Raw genomic sequence first — 17,353 nt, forward strand, 5'->3', positions numbered from 1 at the left:
ATGAATACAAGCCGGGCTATAGCAGTACTTGCCATCCTTCCCATGGGTTTCTAGGGTCACAGGTAAGTTTTCTGTCTGTGCAAAGTCTAAGGCTTTTGCAGGCACTGATGGCTTTCTGTTTACTTTGCCAGACTGTTTGCTGTGTGGGGACAGCAGCTGACAGCAGCGCTCTCCGTGCAGGCTCTTCATGCGCCCAGGAGCCTCGGTCAGCTCCCCTGTCGCAGAGAGACAATGACGATGCCGGGGACGTGGGCTCGGAGGGCGCCGGCAGAGCTGCTTCTTCTGTGTGCTGCCCTGGGCTGTCTCAGTTTGCCTGGCTCCAGGTAAGTGACGGTTACAGACGACTCCCTAATCAGCAATATGACAGGAGAGTAAAAAGCTACATAATGCTGACCCTCTCCTTGTCACATGCCTGTTGAATAAGGAACATCTTTGGAAGCAATTGGCACGCGCCTGATAAAATAATATCAACAACTCTTCACGTAATTGTGGAACCAAGCGGCTGACTTCAACAGGAGTTCCCATCAGAAACGGACGTGTTTAAATGTATTTTGTCATGCTGAGAAGATTGGGGCGCTTGTGCTGTATTCTCAACAAAGCCTTGTTGTGATTCTTTACGCAGAAGGTTTGTTATGTACAGGGGTGAGGGGGAAGGCCAATTCATAGCAAGGATTTTAATATGACAGTGCCCCCTCTCTACCTGCCCATCAGCCTAAATTCTTTGCTCTCTCTCTTCTCTTTCTCTTTCTCTCTCTCTCTCTCTCTCTGTCACACACACACACCTACACACACACACACGCTCTCTCACACTCCAGATGTTCCCAGCAGTTAAACGCTAACTGATGTATTTCATCATGTTGTCGGTATTCGTTAATAGGGTGCAAAACAGGCTAAAGAAAACATCTGAGTCGAAAGCTCAAACTTAATTTGAGTGGAAGTTCAAACTCGGGCTCCAGTGCATGTCCTGGGGCAGGAGAAGTGTCCACTGTGAGGGTCTGAAGCCGCCAGGCGTCCCCGGCCTCCTTGTGAGCAGTCCCGTGGGGAAGAGGACTGTTCAGGCCACTCCTCTGACTCATTCCATAAAAGCTGGGTGAGCTCAGCCTCTCACAGGAGGAGCACCAGGCCCCCTGGGCACACCCCTGGACTCAGCTGTGCTGAGCGCTCAGGCCCCATCGGGCACCACCCGAGACCAGGATGAAGAGTGTTCCCTACCCCCTGGGCACTCGATGAATAACAGCCATTAGGATTATCCAGAAACTCCACTTGGCCGTGAAAAGAGCGAAGCTGCCAAGGCCTTCCTTGTATGCACTCTGTGTCCGTCAGGAGCCGAGGAAATGTGTCAGGAATGGAGGGTTTAGCGGGGTCACAGCATCCCTGCCCACATGCGCACCCCTGCGTGAGGCTCCCTTTCCGGCTCCGGGGATGCGGAGATGAGCAGGACACAAAGGGCTCATGTTCTCACGGAGGAAACCAACATGTGAGCACGTGCTGTGTGAACTGCGACGAGAGATCATGCAGGGGCAGGCGGGGAACAAGGGAGGGAGTGTGCGCTGTGCTGGGCGTGGGGTCTGGAACGGCTTCTGGGAGAGGAGATGCTTGAGCTGACTCTTCCCGTATGAGAGGTGTTTGCCAAAGGGCCAGGAGCGCCGAGGGTGTTCCAGGCCGAGGAAGCAGCACAGACAAGGGCGTGGAAATGGGAGTGCCTGGCTTGCTCCTGAAGCTGCACATCTGCTTCAGTGAGCTTTGGGCACAGGGCAAGGTGGGCAGCTGCCCCCGGTGAGACAGGGTGGGAGCCAGCCGGAGTCAGATCACGGGCGGGCCTGAGGGGGCCCTTGCACACCAGCTGCAGAGCTTGAACCTTATCTTCTAGGCGATGGGGAGCCACTGGGGGGCTTTTGGCCAAAGATGGACAGGGTCAGACTTACAGGTTAGGAAGTTCTCCCTGAGGCAGGAGGTGGAGGTGGGAGTGGGCGGGTAGACGACAGGTCAGGGACCCTCGCGTGATCCTCCAGCTATGCTGGGAGAGGACTGTGATCTCTCTTCGTACCATGTAGAAAACCACACTGGTCCTCGGAGAGGAGAAGAGAGTCATTCACGTTTGGTGAGTCTCAGACCCTTCCCTGAATCTGGGTTTAGCGCTCTGACCTCGACGCGTGGTTCCCACGGGGCACCCCTGAACACGGCATGCGATTGATTTCCACGCCTTCAATTCTGGCACGGAAAATGCTGAGACCTCCGTCATATTAGCTAAAAAAGTGTCCATTTTTAGTTACTCTTGTAATCAAGTCAGATGAAATGGCCATCACAGCATCACGAGACCTGTGTTTATTTCCTGCTGTACCAGCCACTTAGATATGTTAGCCCCAATCCTCCCAGCCATTTGAGATAAATGTTATTGTTTACAGTTTACAGAGAAGCAAGCTGAGATTTAGGGAGATGACTGTCTCAAGGTTCCTCACTTAGTACAAAACAGAATATGGATTCAAATCCAGTTTCATTTATTTTTTTGGTCTGATTCCAGAGCCCTTGTCTGCTCCTGCATCTTTCTGCCTCTCACTAAAGCATTATTGCCTCTCCACCTACCTTGTGGATCTGACTTGCTAGACTCCCAGGCCATTTCTCTATCTCTGGACCACACATTGGTTGCCTTGAGATGTTGCTTTAAATTTCATGTCTACAACAGCAAATGACAGAGAGAAGAGAAATTGAAAATCTGCCACCCAGAAGCTGCCCCTTCCAGCAAGGAGGAAGGATGCTATTTGCAAAGGGGACAGATGCAGCTGCCGAACAAATTGTGTGTGACAAGAAAGTTGTTGTGTCAGGGCATTTCTGCAGAAAGCCAAAATATATTGATATACCCGTCTATATAAACTGATGGCTCGCAATTTACTGCTGACCTAATCCTGCCGTACGCGATGGATTCATCTTTCTTTTGATCAGAGACTCCTGGTAGACAGAAAGTAGGAGACAGGGACAGAGTGAAATATGTCCTCGGGCCGGCAACAGATTCCGTGCACCCCGAGGAGTGGCAGGTACATCCTTGCCTGTCCTGACGTAGGGGATACGTTCCAAGGACTTGCAGAAGGGTGTTTGCTGTAGCATTGTCTGCAATTGCAAAATATTGAAAAAAATATAGATGTCCCTTCAAAAGGAATAAATGGGTGGAATGTATGTCTTATGATGGAACATCTGGTTAAAGGAAGGAACAAGATCTCTTTATCAATCAACACGGATAAGCCAGAAATACAAAGTTGATTGACAAAAGCAAGTTACAGAATAATATGTCCAGTATGAGTGAAGCACATGAAAGCAGTGCTCTCTGGTGTGTCTGTATGTGGATATGCAAAACACTTAAAAGACTAGAAGGGTACACGCCAAGTTCATGACCGTGCCATCCTCTGAAGGAGAGGAGAGGAAAGTGGGACTGGGGCTAGTGTCAGCAAAGAGGTCAAATTTAAAAGATTATCTTCTATTTAAAAAAAAAAAAAAAGAAGAAGAAAGTATTTGAAAATGTTAACACTTGCCAGTCCTGGGTTGTAAGTACATAAGTATTATTTTTTCCGTGCTTCTCTGGACATATTTAACTTTTCAACATTAAAAACATCCAGAGGATTTTTTTCACACCTTCATTGTACTATGGTTCCTGTACAGTAAACTACACGTATTTCAGATGTAAAATTTGACGAATTGTGATAGAGGTATACACCCATGAAACCACCACCAGAATCAAGGTAGCTAACCTTTCCATCACTCCCAAGAGATGCAATTTTCAAGTTCCCAGTTTATCCCTCCCCACCCCTTTACACCTCTGGTAACCGTAAGATAAACATCCAGAAGAATTCGAATGACAGACATCAAGTCGGTTGCTCAGAACGTCCATCTGGTTTGTTTCTGTAAATTCACAGGCATGAAGGCCCTGACTGCCCCTGCCCTCTGTTGGGTCCATGCTAGTCCCAGGAATTAAAGATGCGATTTAATGCCGGTCTTGCTTTCAGGTGTGCGTTTTGTAGGACTCAGAAACCGCACACGTCTTAGCTGCTGTAATTTACAGAGGTACTATGTATTCAGCTGATGACTTCATTGTATTGCCACCTCCATAATGAAAACTGGGTGCAAAAGTGAGAGAGCTGGTGGTTATAACTACTCTTTACCAAGTTCCTTCTGTAAGCGATCATCTTGCCCATTAACAGGGTCACAAATGTCAGAGCAGAAAATGATGGTGATTCTTAATAGCGTGTATGCACATGACTTACCCACTCAGTCTCCACTGTGGCCTGAATTGGGTGGATGGTTGCTAAAAACACAATATAACTGTTTCTTAGTGGAAACAGGAAGAGGATATCCTGCCTGGCTGTCAAATACGTGCTTAGGAGAAGCCAAATCATAGACAATATTGCTTTGTCAAATGAGTAGATAAGACCACATTCTGAAGCCTCCCCGCTGGTCTGCGGCATCCTGCTCAAGTAACCATTTTTAAGTATCCACCTGTGGTTTCCAGGAGCGTCTTTGACCTTTCGTTCAAGATCCAACATTACTAGGCAATTGATTTTTGCTGGTCTCTGGGGTGGTCATGGAGATGGATTTCACTGTAGTTAATATTACCCTCCTTTAAGGACTTTTGCCAAGTGAGAATGTATTGTTAATGACCTTGTCTGGAGTGATGTTCTGTCTATTAGAGACAGTGGAAACGATGTGATACTGTCCCCGAGAAGTCAGTCGTGGACGCAGGGGTGAAAGATGCCTCGTCTGGAGATGGAGGCGATTGGTGGAGGGGGTGCTGGCCCAGTTCCCCTCCAGGCAGCGTGGGGCAATGGGCATAACACCAGCACTGGAGTCGAACAGATGTTGGATCAGACCCCAGCGTGATCGCGTGCCAGCTGCGTGACTCTCGGCTGCCTCCCCCTCTGTCCAGGCGGCACGGCCCCAGTGCCGCCCCTAACACTGCTGTCAGGATTAGATGAGCTGGCAGGGGTGAAACATCTCACACAGGGTCTGACACATCCTGGGTGCTCAACAAATCTAAATTCTTTCTCTTTTCTTCTCCCTTTTTACCCCGAAAAGAAACATGAGTTACAAAGAATCTTACAGCATTATACATTCTTTCAATAGAGATTATAATATACCCATCATGTTACACCTGGGGAAACTGGAGGCAAGACAGAGTAAATAACATGCCCAGTCACTCTCTCTCACCCAGTGTCCCACGAGTGCCAGGAGCTTAACAAAAAGTATTGCCTTATTGTCTAGACATATTTCAGGTCTCACGTTGCATGGCTGCAATGCAGATGTGACACCGTCTGCCTCTCCCATCCCCCACCAACACCACCACTGGCCTCACTCCATCCCCCAGTCACCTCTATGTATTTACCCTGCCTGGCCTGGCAGGCACCAGTCTCTCCTGGCAGCGCACCTGCTCCCCACCGGTTTCTCTTTGGCCCGCATCTCTCAAGAACAGTCTTACCCTCTCCTGTAGCTTTTCACAATCAGATCCGTATCTCTAGTACAGATCTCTCTCCTGAGATCCAGAACTACTTAGGATCTTTGTTTTTTAATGGAAGCACAGTTGATTTACAATGTTGTGTTAGTTTCTGGTGTACAGCAGTGATTCAGTTATACATATATATTTTCTTTTTCATTACAGCTTATTACAAGCCATTGAATAGAGTTCTCTGTGCTACACCGTAGAACCCTGCTGTTTATCTATTTTATATATAGTAGTTTGTTTCTGCTAATCCCAAACCCTTAATTTATCCTTCCCTCCCCGCCTTTCTCCCTTGGTAACCGTAGGTTTGTTTTCTGTGTCTGTCAGTCTGTTTCTGTTTTGTAAATAAGTTCATTTGTGTCATTATTTTATTCCACATATAAGTGATAGCATGTGATATTTGTCTTTCTCTGACTTACTTCACTTAGAATGATGATCTCTAGGTCCAAGCGGCATTATTTCCGTAGGAACTATTTATTGAGACTCTACATAGGTGTTCCACAGGCACCTGGAACTCAGCATGCCCCGGCTGCACCTTCCTCAACAAGTTCCCTTGCTCCTGTGCTCCTCACCCACCCTCACACTCAGACTGCAAACCAGCATCAACTCAAACCCCTTCCTCTAACCCACATCCCCTCCATTACCCATCACTTGTCTCCATTCCACCTGAGCAATGTCCCGTCAGTCCGTCTTCCCCATCCTCCGTCCCCTGCACTTCAGGCTCACATCGCTCACCGGCACTCCTGCACGAGCCTCCCACCTGCTTGTCCTGCCTCCGACTCTCCCCACCTCCATGCAGCCACCTCGCCGCAGCCTCAGTGATGTCCGACAGCACAGCTCTGACCATGGAGCCTGCGTGCTTAAGAACCTTGCCTACTGCTTGATCTCCAAAATATATAAGCAGCTCATACGACTCAATAAGAAAAAAATAAACAACCCAATCCAAAAATGGGCAGAAGACCTAAACAAGCAATTCTCCAAGGAAGACATACAAATGATCAAAAAGCACAAGAAAAAATGCTCAATATCACTAATTATCAGAGAAATGCAAATCAAAACTACAATGAGGTATCACCTCACACCAGTCAGAATGGCCGTCACTCAAAAATCCACAAATGACAAATGCTGGAGAGGCTGTGGAGAAAGGGGAACCCTCCTACACTGCTGGTGGGAATGCAGTTTGGTGCAGCCACTATGGAAAACAGTGTGGAGATTCCTCAAAAGACTAGGAATAGACTTACCATATGACCCAGGAATCCCACTCCTGGGCTTATATCCAGAAGGAACCCTACTTCAGGATGACACCTGCACTCCAATGTTCATAGCAGCACTATTTACAATAGCCAAAATATGGAAACAGCCTAAATGTCCAGTGAAAGATGACTGGATAAAGAAGATGTGGTATATTTATACAATGGAATACTACTCAGCCATAAAAACTGACAACATAACGCCATTTGCAGCAACATGGATGCTCCTAGAGAATGTCATTCTAAGTGAAGTAAGCCAGAAAGAGAAAGAAAAATACCATATGAGATCGCTCATATGTGGAATCTAAAGACTCATGGACAGAGAATACAGACTTGTGGTTACTGGTGGGGGTAGAGGGTGGGAAGGGATAGACTGGGATTTCAAAATTGTAGAATAGATAAACAAGATTACACTGTATAGCACAGGGAAATATACACAAAATGTTATGATAAATCACAGAGAAAAAATGTGACAATGAGTGTGTATATGTCCATGAATGACTGAAAAATTGTGCTGAACACTGGAATTTGACACAACATTGTAAAATGATTATAAATCAATAAAAAATGTTAAAAAAATTATATTAAAAAAAAAAGAACCTTGCCTACTGGATAAAGTCCGGAAGCGCTAAGGCATGAGACAAGTCTCTCTTTTCTTACTGTCAGGCGCACTGTGAGTTCCAGAAGGCAGAGCCTCTGTCTCCTGTTTCTCTGTATCCCCTACGGTATCCTGAATATGGTTTGTTCTCAGAAAAAGTATCTCATATTCATGATGTGAGAGGGCACCTCTGAGGCCGTCTGGTCCAAAGCTCTGACTTTCCAGGGGATAAAACAGAGGCCCAGAGATGGGAAGGGAATTGCTTAAGGTCATACATCTAGCTGTGGCTGCATTCCCTGCAAATCTAGAGCACCTGCGAGTTTATAAAGTGCTTTCACGTGTCCTCCTTACTTAATCCCAGCAGTAGCCCTAAGAGGTAGGCATAATTCTCTGGCTGTGCAGGCAAGGAAAGTAAAGCACACGCAGGTTGAAGATCACGCAGACCAAGATCACGCAGCTGCTGATGGCCTGTCCTCTGGTCAGAGGTCAGTACTCTCTTGACCATAGCTGGGCAGAATGTCAGGCACTGACTGGGTGTCAGTAAACATTTGTTGGATGAATTAACATGTACTTGAATGATAAGCCAATAGCCTCGCACAAGTGAGCAAACGTGTATGTACTGAGTGGACGGACAGGTGGTTGGATGGATCCTTAATTCCCGTCTGACACTTGACTCTCTTCTCTGTGATAACCTTTTAGGGGTGAAAGGTCACACCCGCTCGAGTCAAATGCAGTCAACGAGAGCCTTGCCAAGAGCAGACAGACGCGGAGTGTGGGTGTCTCATCAGTGCCTATCGATTGCAAACTGTCCAGCTGGTCCCCCTGGACCACGTGTGATCCCTGTCAGAAGAAAAGGGTAGGTACCCGGGCCTTGGGAGAGCCCTAAGCTTCCAGGAGCCCAAATACTCGGCAAGATCGGCTGAGGCACTGCTGACAGTGCCTGGATCCTAGTGGAATCTCGGTAAAGGTTGGCTGATTTAACTAATGGATTCGATTCCTCCGTGCTTCCAAGGAGCAATCCTTTCTTTGATCTTGCGGGTTTTTTCCAGGCATATCTGTCCTTGCTCCCATTAGCAGCTCCCTGATTAGGCTTCCCGCCTCCAACCCGGTTCTTTCAATCCGCCTTTCATGGTACAACCAGGGGAATTGTTGAAAATAAAGATCTGGCCTGTCTTTCCCTGGCTTGAAACCATTCAAAGTCTACACATGGCTTTTAGGATCAAGTCCAGGCTCATGGTACTCAGGGCGCCCCGTGACCTCGACCTGGCCTACATCCCCATAGAACAGCCCCGCCGCAGCACCCAGAATATGTGTACTTCTCTGCCCATTGCACACTCTCTCTGTGCCTGTATTCATGCTGCCTTCTCAGGCTGGGGTGGCCTTCCCACAGCCTTCACTGGCTAACACCTACTCATGATTGAAACTTTGCTCAGGGGCCACCTCTTCTGAGAAGCCTTCCCTGACTTCTCAGCCCCGCTTGCCCTTGGATAGACACCCTTCTATGAACTGCAGTAGCTCCTCCTTCCTTCTGCATCCTAGCACTTCTTACTGACCTTTCTCTTACTATTTGCCTCTCCATCATGCTGTGAGTGCTTAGACATGTATCCAACTCTACATCTTCAGTGTGTAGGCCAATTTCTGGCGTGTGAGAGGTACTCCGTAAATATCTGTGGTTTGATCTCATATCGTCTGACATCTCTTAAGGGAGGGAGGAGACTTGCTTCACTTTCTGTTAGGCAGATAGGTAAACAGAGACCCAGAGTAGATTTCTCGGCTTCACCTATTAGCAAACACAGACCTGGAACTCCGGCCACTGGCTTCTCATCTAGTGTTTTGCCAGTCAGAACACACAGTCTCTGATGTGTCTGTTCTCAAGCTTCTTTGTCACAGGAGGGCTGACCCGGAACCAGCTCCAGAACAGCATATGTGTCGAAGGAAAGAGAATGGTTCCCATTTCCCCAGCTCCTTGGGAAACCGAGCCAGCCAGGGCTAGGACCCTAAAGAGGCTGTGGAAGTAGGCCCAGGACAATTACACGCTTAATTGGATCAGTGCAGAGAGCCAAGCAGGCTCATTCAGCTCCCAAAGTAGGCTTTATTGCTGACGTTATCAACATTGATCCAGTTATCTGGATAATTGCTTCATCAGCACCATAAACCAGGAAGACTCAGCACCAGTCATCCATCCATCCTCTCACTCGGCCCGCAAGAGCTCTCAGAGTCTGCTACACAGTCTCCCTCGGTGGTCGTCATTGCTGCCTGCAGGGTCAGTGGCTGGGGGTTCATCAAAGCCCTTCCACTGGAATTGGAAGTTGTCTTTCACCATCATTTCTACACTCTTCAAAGCTGTTTTGTCTTCGGCGCCTGGGGCTTGCCTTCCAGCACCTCCTCTTCAGACCTGATCCCTGTCGGGCCAGCCTCTGCCTCCCAGGAAGAAAGGCTCCCTGGCAAAGCAAAGGCGCACGGGCGGATGGCGATCTGCTTCTTTTCTAGATTTCCAGGCGCCGTGCAGGCAGGAACTGGCTGGTTAACACGTCAGTCTGCAAAGGGGCTGCTATCCTGGTTGGCCTTCTTTGGTGGCACCAAAATCTTGACTGCAACTAGCATTTGGAAGCCACCCAAGTCTTATCACTTCCTTCTCTGATGTGGTTTCTCGTTGCCCCATAATGAAGGACTAAACCCAGCCTGATTGAGGCCCAGGAGGCCCTGCATCACCTGCTTCTGGCTACGATTCCTTCCTCTCGCCACTCTCCCTCTCCCCCGCTTCACTCCAGGCATGTGAGTTTCTTCCTGTTTCCTGGAACAAGGCACATTCTCTCTAGTTTCTCAGCTTTGGGGCAGCAGTTCCCTCCACCCGATCACTCTTCCCTCCCCTCGTCACACCAGCTCTCCATGTTTGCCTGACATTTCTGTTCATCCTTTGGGGCTCAGCCTAGATGTCACCTCACCGTCGCATTTGCCCGGGATTCCCCTGTGAGTTTACAGGGAACGTGGCACTTCCCCTACCACGGCACCAGCGCACTGTGTTGATGGCCTGGGGTAGAGCATCACCACCACCATCATCTGGGACCTCCTGGGGGGTGGCCCAGAGGGGGTGGTCATGACCAAGCACAGACCAGCACAGATAACACCTACCTTTTTCAACATTAGGTGACTCAATCAATATTTTGGTAATTCAATCAACATTTCTGGAATAAACAAACAGGAAGGTAGAGAGAGAGAAAGATTAACTGCTAAAATGTATTCATAATTAAAAAGAAAAAAAAGTCCAAGAAATTGAGTGCCTACTATGTACCAGACAACACAATTGAGATTTCATACATACATATGAAATATATATCATGTATATAATTGAAACTCCATAACTGTACTTTAAGGTAATTTATTATTAATAACTATTAATCATTAAATTAAATTAATTATTGTTAATTCATTATTAGATAATTCACTATCCCCATTTTATCAATTAGTATATTGAGGTCACAGCAGCTGAGTAACTTACCCAATAGCACGTGACTAGAGAATGTCAGGGTCAGTTGTGATTCCAAAGTACATGCTTTTGCATTTTAAGCTACTTGGTAAATGAGAAGACTTGAATCAGCCCATTGGATTCATCAAGCTGGGAGTCTGTGGTTTTGTGATACTGAACTGGCTCCCTTAGTCTACTTATGACCTTTTAACTCCAAAGCCCATTCTTTTCCCACATTCAGCAAATCTTTACTGAACCCTGCGGAGGCAGAGATCAGGGCCAAGGCCCCCGCCCTCGGAGAGCCCCCAGTCTAGTTGAAATAGGCAAACAGCCAATCGCAATAGAGATCCTTAAGCGTATCCCTCAGCCCCCCGGGGCCCCGGGGCCCCGAGGCTCTGGCCAGGGCTCACCGTGCCACTCTCTGCCACAGTACAGACACGCCTACCTGCTCCAGCCCTCTCAGTTCCATGGGGAACCATGCAGCTTCTCTGACAAGGAAGTCGAAGACTGTGTTTCCAACAGACCATGCAGAAGTCAAGTGCGATGTGAAGGCTTCGTGTGTGCGCAGACAGGTATACAGGGATGCAGGAATGGGAGGGGAGAGCCATTGAGTGAGGCTCGTGAAGATGGGAGGGCTGGCCACTGCCTAGTGTCCATGAAGGTCATGTGTCAGGCCAGAAGCCCTCCTTGTTCTCCTTGACCTCTTTTTACATGTATTATTTCATTTAAAAAAAAAAACCCTATAGAGCAGGTGTTACTATTATCCCCATTTCACAAACTGAGAAGTTGACACTTGGGGAAGTTACTTGCCCAAGATCATACAGCAGGTGAGCAGAGGGGCTGCAAATAAGAATTTGGGAATTCGGATTACGTTCACTGACATTGAGGACACCAGAGGTTATGTGCTAGAATCAGAAATCCTGAATTAAGTCAAATCTTAGTTTGATTGTGTGGTTTGGGAGAAGTCGCTTAACCTTTCTGCACATCAGTCCCCTCCACAGAAAATCGGAAGTGATGTTAGCACCTTGCAGGCTTGCTGATAAGCGCCAAGCGATGCAGCGGCCATGAACGCTCTTTGCAGGTGGTTAGCCCTGCAGCCTCTCTCAGAGACTTGGAGCTAAGTACAGTGGAGCAAAGCCTGCACCATTCAAACGGGGTGGTGAGTCAGCATCGCTCATCTCTGAAAGCTCTTTGGTGAGAAAGTCCCTTTCTCTTGCACGTCTGTATCACCAAGTTCAGCATAATCTCCAATACGTGATACAGTCAGTAAGACATTTTTGATTAAAGGAAGAAAGGGGAAGATAAGGGGCAGATGGATGGGCAGACAGAGGGAAGGAAGAGCACACAAATGAGTAATTACCAGCTGCAGAACTAAGTGAACACTTGTCCTTTGAAGTCATTTCTCCAGCGAATGCAGGCAAACATACACCTCTCTGCCTCTCCAAGGCTCCATCAAAAAGCTAAGAGTGTTCCGACCCAAATTACCCAGATGAGAGATGCAGTTCCTTATGTATGCTGTAACCATGTGGACTAGGCTTCAAGGTCTTTCCAGAAAGAATTAGGGATTCTTAGTGCAGTTTCTGGGGCTTATTGCAAATGTAAACCTCCATCTAATGAATCCGAAAGACTTTTACAGGGTGTCCGTGGACTCATTATGGCCAGTGTTCCATGATTCTGACCAAAGCCGTAACGGTTATTCAAGCAGAGTTTAGTTTAAATGCCTCGTAAGAAACGTTTGAAGACTTGATTGTTAACTCTTCTGCCATTCACGCCCCAAGAACCTTGGTTAAAAATGACCGGGCACATCTCAGAAAAAAAGGGTCACATATCTTATGAGCTTTACCCACCAAGAATCTACAAATAAGAAAGCAAGTCAAGTGGGTGGGGAGAAGTGGTTAAAGGAGGCGACAGTGCTGCAAGTAACTTTAAACATAGATTCCAGGGATTTCTATCATTTAAAAATGGCCCAGATAGCTGCGGTGTTGCAGGCAGTGTGGTTTAGTGGGGAGAATCTGCGATGAGAAAGCTCTAGGCTGGGGCAGTACAGCCGCCTGCCAGTACTTACCAGCCATGTGCATGGGGCCCATCAAAACGCAAGTAACAGCAGTAACAGTGCTTACCCAGCGCTGACCATGAGTCAGTACTGCTTCATGTATTCATGTCAACCCCCAGCAGCCACTGGGGGTTGGGGCGATGATGTCTCTATCTCACAGGTGGGTACACTGAGGCAGGGGCTCAGGTAACACGCGGACAGTCTCAGGACTAGTACTGTTTGCAGGACCCATCCAACCCACCTCCTCCCATCAGCCCCAAGCAGAGTGTTCAGACTTCCCGCCTGTCTGGCCGCTTGACCCCTGCCCAGAAGCCTCTTTTCCTTTCCGCATCCTTAATAATCTCCTCTCAAGGGCTTTCAGGAATACAACACTGGCCTCTTCGGGGTAAGAAACTAAATTCCATTACCCACCCACCCCAAATACATGAGGACTAATGCAAACAGAGCATTCAAGACACAGCGAAGTGTCTGGCCCACAGTAGGCCCCATACCATGTGAGTCCTCCCTCTTGCCGGCCTTGGGACCACGGCTGACAGCCTTTCTCCATCCCAGGGAGGTGTGTAAACCGCAGACTTCTTTGCAACGGGGACAACGACTGTGGAGACCAGTCAGATGAGGCGAACTGTAGAAGAGTATATAAAAAATGTCCGCAGGAGGTGGAGCAATACTGGGCCATTGGCAGCCTGGCCAGTGGGTGAGTGGCTGTCCTTCTGTTGCAGAGCTGGGAAGGCACACGACGGGATGTCATTCTGGAGGAGAGAGGGAGGTGGCTGATCTGCACAGAGTGGCTCCTGGTTTTCCTTTCTGAGAAAGGGTGGAGTGTAAGGGGTTGCCCGTGGCTGCTGTCTGAGGACAGTTGCTGAAGCTCCAGGAGTGTGTCCCGGATACACAGCCACAGGGAGGGCTGGCTCAGGAGCACTGAGGGCTGAGCTGTGCGTGGGGACCAGAGAGGCTCCCGCGAGGGCTGGCAGGAAGGTTTCTCTGACCCCTGCATTGTGACTGTGTTAGGTGCTTTCTGAGCACTACCTTCAGTGTGAGGGAGGTTTGAGCTGTTTCTCTATCCCGAGGCCCCAGGGTAGAGGCTGGCCCAGAGAAGAGGCTGCTAAGTCACCAGTCAGTGAAGAAGTGGGTTTCCCGCAGGGCCCACAGCCAGTCTGGGTTGCAAGCTTCTGGGGGTCTCCGAGTCCGTTCAATCCTCCGGCAAGGTGAGGAAGCAGGGTCAGAGGGGGTCACCCTGGCCCAGTGCTCACCCTACCTCCCTGCCTCCCTCTGCAGCCTCTCAGCCACCAGGGGCAGATTGAGAACCTCCCCTCACATGCCTGACAGGTCATCCTGTGAGATGCAGTGTGGGGAGGAGAGTGGCCCTGGATGGGGTTCACCTCCTTCCTAAACAAAAATCTGCTCTCCATCCTGAAAGGTTGTTATTAGAGACACAGGCTCCTGGTGTGGGGAAGGCCTCCACTCGGGACCACCTGATAAACTAGTTAACATAACCCCCACTCCTCAATAAGGAAACTGAGGCCTGGAAAACTGAGAGTTCCCAAGGGGCAGACGGCAAAGAGGGTGACAGAGTGGACACTTGGAGCCAGCAGCAGAGGTCGAGACCCTGCAAGAGGGGCAGAAGGACAGCTCACAGGCCACAGGGCCCCGCTGAGGCACCTGTCTGTGTGGTGCCTTAGTTTTGTCAGTTGTAGGCAGAAGTCCGTAAGACCCTTTCCCCAGTTCTGTGAGGACTGAATAAGCTGGTGTGATGGTAAGAAACTCGTGCATGAGGGGCAGCTTGTCGGGCGGGGATAAAGCAGCTTCTGTTCTTGAATTAGACTCTGACTTTGAGTCCTGGCCCCGCCACCTGCTGGCAGTGAGTCCTCGGGCAAGTGAGTTATCCTCTCTGGGCCTCACTTTCCTCATATGTTAAATGGGTATAAGGATTAAACCTCAGAGGGATTCAGTGAGCCAACATATGTCAATTGATTATTACAGCATTAAAGCAAATAAACGAATATACATTATTATGCTACAGGAAACCCTGTTATGCGAAGGAGGACCTAAGACAATTCTGGTAGGAACAGAACCGAGGCCAGCAGGCAGAAGCCGAAAGGAGAGAGAGCTCCTTTTAACAACAACAACAACAACAACAACAACAAAAAAAACCCAGAGCTGTCACTAATAATCGAAGCAGGTCAGGAGGGGAGGCCTGCCCTAGGAAGCGGTGACATACAATGTCTGAATAGAGACAGGATGTTCATCCTCTCTAAGCAGACGATGATTCTGTTGCCCAGGGCTTTGGGGACACTACGGAAGGTGATGCACTGAGCCACCTGCGACTGGTTCGGTTTCCAGTTGGACCCTCAGTAAATGGGAGTTAGGTTGGTGTCCTGTGATGGAGATCGTACAGAAATTAAAAGGAAGACCACCATCCCCAAGGAGCACGTCACCTGGGGAAGACAACAGACACATAAATAACAAGCCTCTAGTGTAGACCAAGCAGTGTTCTCAGCACCTAACAAATGTGGACACATTTTTGTTAAAATGTTCTAAGTGCTTAACAAACATGGACGCACATGAGCCTCATAACCATTCCAAGAGATAAGATTTTCTTTGTTCCCATTTTACAGATGAGGAGACTGTGGCGCAGAGAGGTTAGCTGCTGTGCCTGAGGTCACATAAATTGTAAATGGCAGAGCAGGGATTTGACCCTGGGCACCTGACTCCAGACTCCATGTTCTTACCTACTACGCTGGACCATTCTTGTAAGGCAGCTGCAATAATGCAGAACAGTAAATCCACGAATGGGGCAAGCACTGGGTCTCCCGAAGACCTCTAACCCAGCTTGGTGCCAGGGTCAGCGAAGGCTTCCCACAACCAGCAGTGACAGAGCTCAGTCTTGAAAGAGAAGTAAGAGGTAAAACAGTGACTGGCTGGAAGGGCATTTAGGCACAGGGAGCAGAGCAGACTGGAGGAAGAGCGGGCACCTCCAGATTGGGGCTGGGGTTGGGAGTAGCCAGAGATGAAGGCAGAAAGCTTTTAGCCGGACCTCCAGGGCCTTGAGTGCCGTGCCAAGGGCCGGTAGTGTCCTTTAGTAGGTCTCCCAGTCAGGATTACGCCTTCACCTCTTCCCCTTCTCCACACCTTCCTGCAGGATCAATTTGTTCATGAACAGCTTGGAGGGCCCGGTTCTCGATCACAGGTATTATGCCGGTGGCTGCTCCCCCCACTACATCCTCAACACAAGGTTTCGGAAGCCGTACAACGTGGAAAGCTTCACCCCAGAGGTACGTGCCAGCTGGGAGGCCACCGAGGGGCAAAGGCAGGACGACTGGCTGAGGGGCCAGGAGCGTGGGCCCGGGCCGCAGCCTGCCAGCAGGGCGAGCTGGGCTACCTCGCCTTTCCTCCCTGAGCTTCAGTTCTTCCTGTGTCACATGAGCAGTTCCTTCCCTGGGACGCAGTGGGGAGGCTGACATGCTGTGTCTCGTGAAGGCGGTACGTAAATGTCGGAGCAGCAGTTATACCAACAATGGTGTCCAAAGCCACCGTGAAGATAGACGCATAGCTTAGGATTTGGAGTCTTGCAGATGTGATGGCCCTGCAGCCTGTCGTCTCTGTCATCCTGAATGCTCTGAGCCTCCGTTTTCCTGCCTTTAAATTGGGACTTGTAAAGGTTCTACCTGCTGGGAGGGGATTAGCGAGATGACCTGAGCAAATGCTGGTACCAGGTTTAACAGCGAGCCCTCGGGAAGGGTTAACGCTTGTGATTGCCAAGTCCTTGCCTGCTAAAACGGGGCATCGTGCTAAGCGTTTGAGGTTATAAAATGCTGTACCAAGATCAGCCCGTGTGGTTAACACACAGACTCCAACGCAGTCTCGTGGAGAGTGGGGTTTAGAACAGACGATCTTACATGACAGTGCACCTGAAATCCGGGGGAAGGCCTGGGTGCCAGGCCTGGCTCTGCCACAGGTGCCAGTTTTGCTTAAGGCTAAGTTCCTGTTCCACTCTGGGCCTCAGTTTCCTCATCTGTAACATGGGAGGGCTGGCCTGGCAGACGTGGGTGGTGGTTTTCATTCTAACGTGGTGCAGTCCTGAAGGTCGGGCTTCTCCCCCTCCGCCCTCTCCCTCCCGCCTACCCCTCTCCCCGCACATACTTACTGGCTGAAAAAGACAGAATGAACCTAGGGACAGGCATGCCCTCCCCGGTTGGGGCCAGGGCCATCCCTGTAGCCTCCACTTGTAAGGGAGGAGCGCAGAGCAGCCGTTCATCATCCCGGTGGAAACGGCTCCTCAGGCAGGCGACGTAGATCTCAGTCTCCCCTCGCGGTAGCCAGTGTTCCTGAGCGCTGTGCCTGGTGGTGTGCAGCGTTCCGCCCACACAAACCCGACCCTTGGAACAAGCCCAATGGGAGGAGTCCATGTTGTCCCCATTTTGCACATGGAGAAGCTGAGGCCTTAGAAGTTTAACCCAGTGTCCAAAGTTACCCGACGAGAAAATGGTGCCTGCCGCCAGGCCCG

At 49.4% G+C, this 17,353-nt stretch overlaps 1 protein-coding gene across 1 annotated transcript in view; it reads left to right on the plus strand.

The window, feature by feature from the left end:
* Positions 1-231: 231 nt before the first annotated feature.
* Positions 232-17,353, plus strand: part of C8B (complement C8 beta chain) — a 39,245-nt gene continuing 22,123 nt past the window's right edge. The window contains exons 1-5 of the mRNA XM_006200535.4: positions 232-323; positions 8,030-8,186; positions 11,227-11,368; positions 13,402-13,543; positions 15,989-16,121. Coding sequence (XP_006200597.1) covers positions 232-323; positions 8,030-8,186; positions 11,227-11,368; positions 13,402-13,543; positions 15,989-16,121 — 666 coding nt within the window. The remainder of the gene's footprint in view (positions 324-8,029; positions 8,187-11,226; positions 11,369-13,401; positions 13,544-15,988; positions 16,122-17,353) is intronic.

Source organism: Vicugna pacos, chromosome 13 (assembly GCF_048564905.1).
Source record: "Vicugna pacos chromosome 13, VicPac4, whole genome shotgun sequence".
Lineage (NCBI taxonomy): Eukaryota > Metazoa > Chordata > Mammalia > Artiodactyla > Camelidae > Vicugna > Vicugna pacos.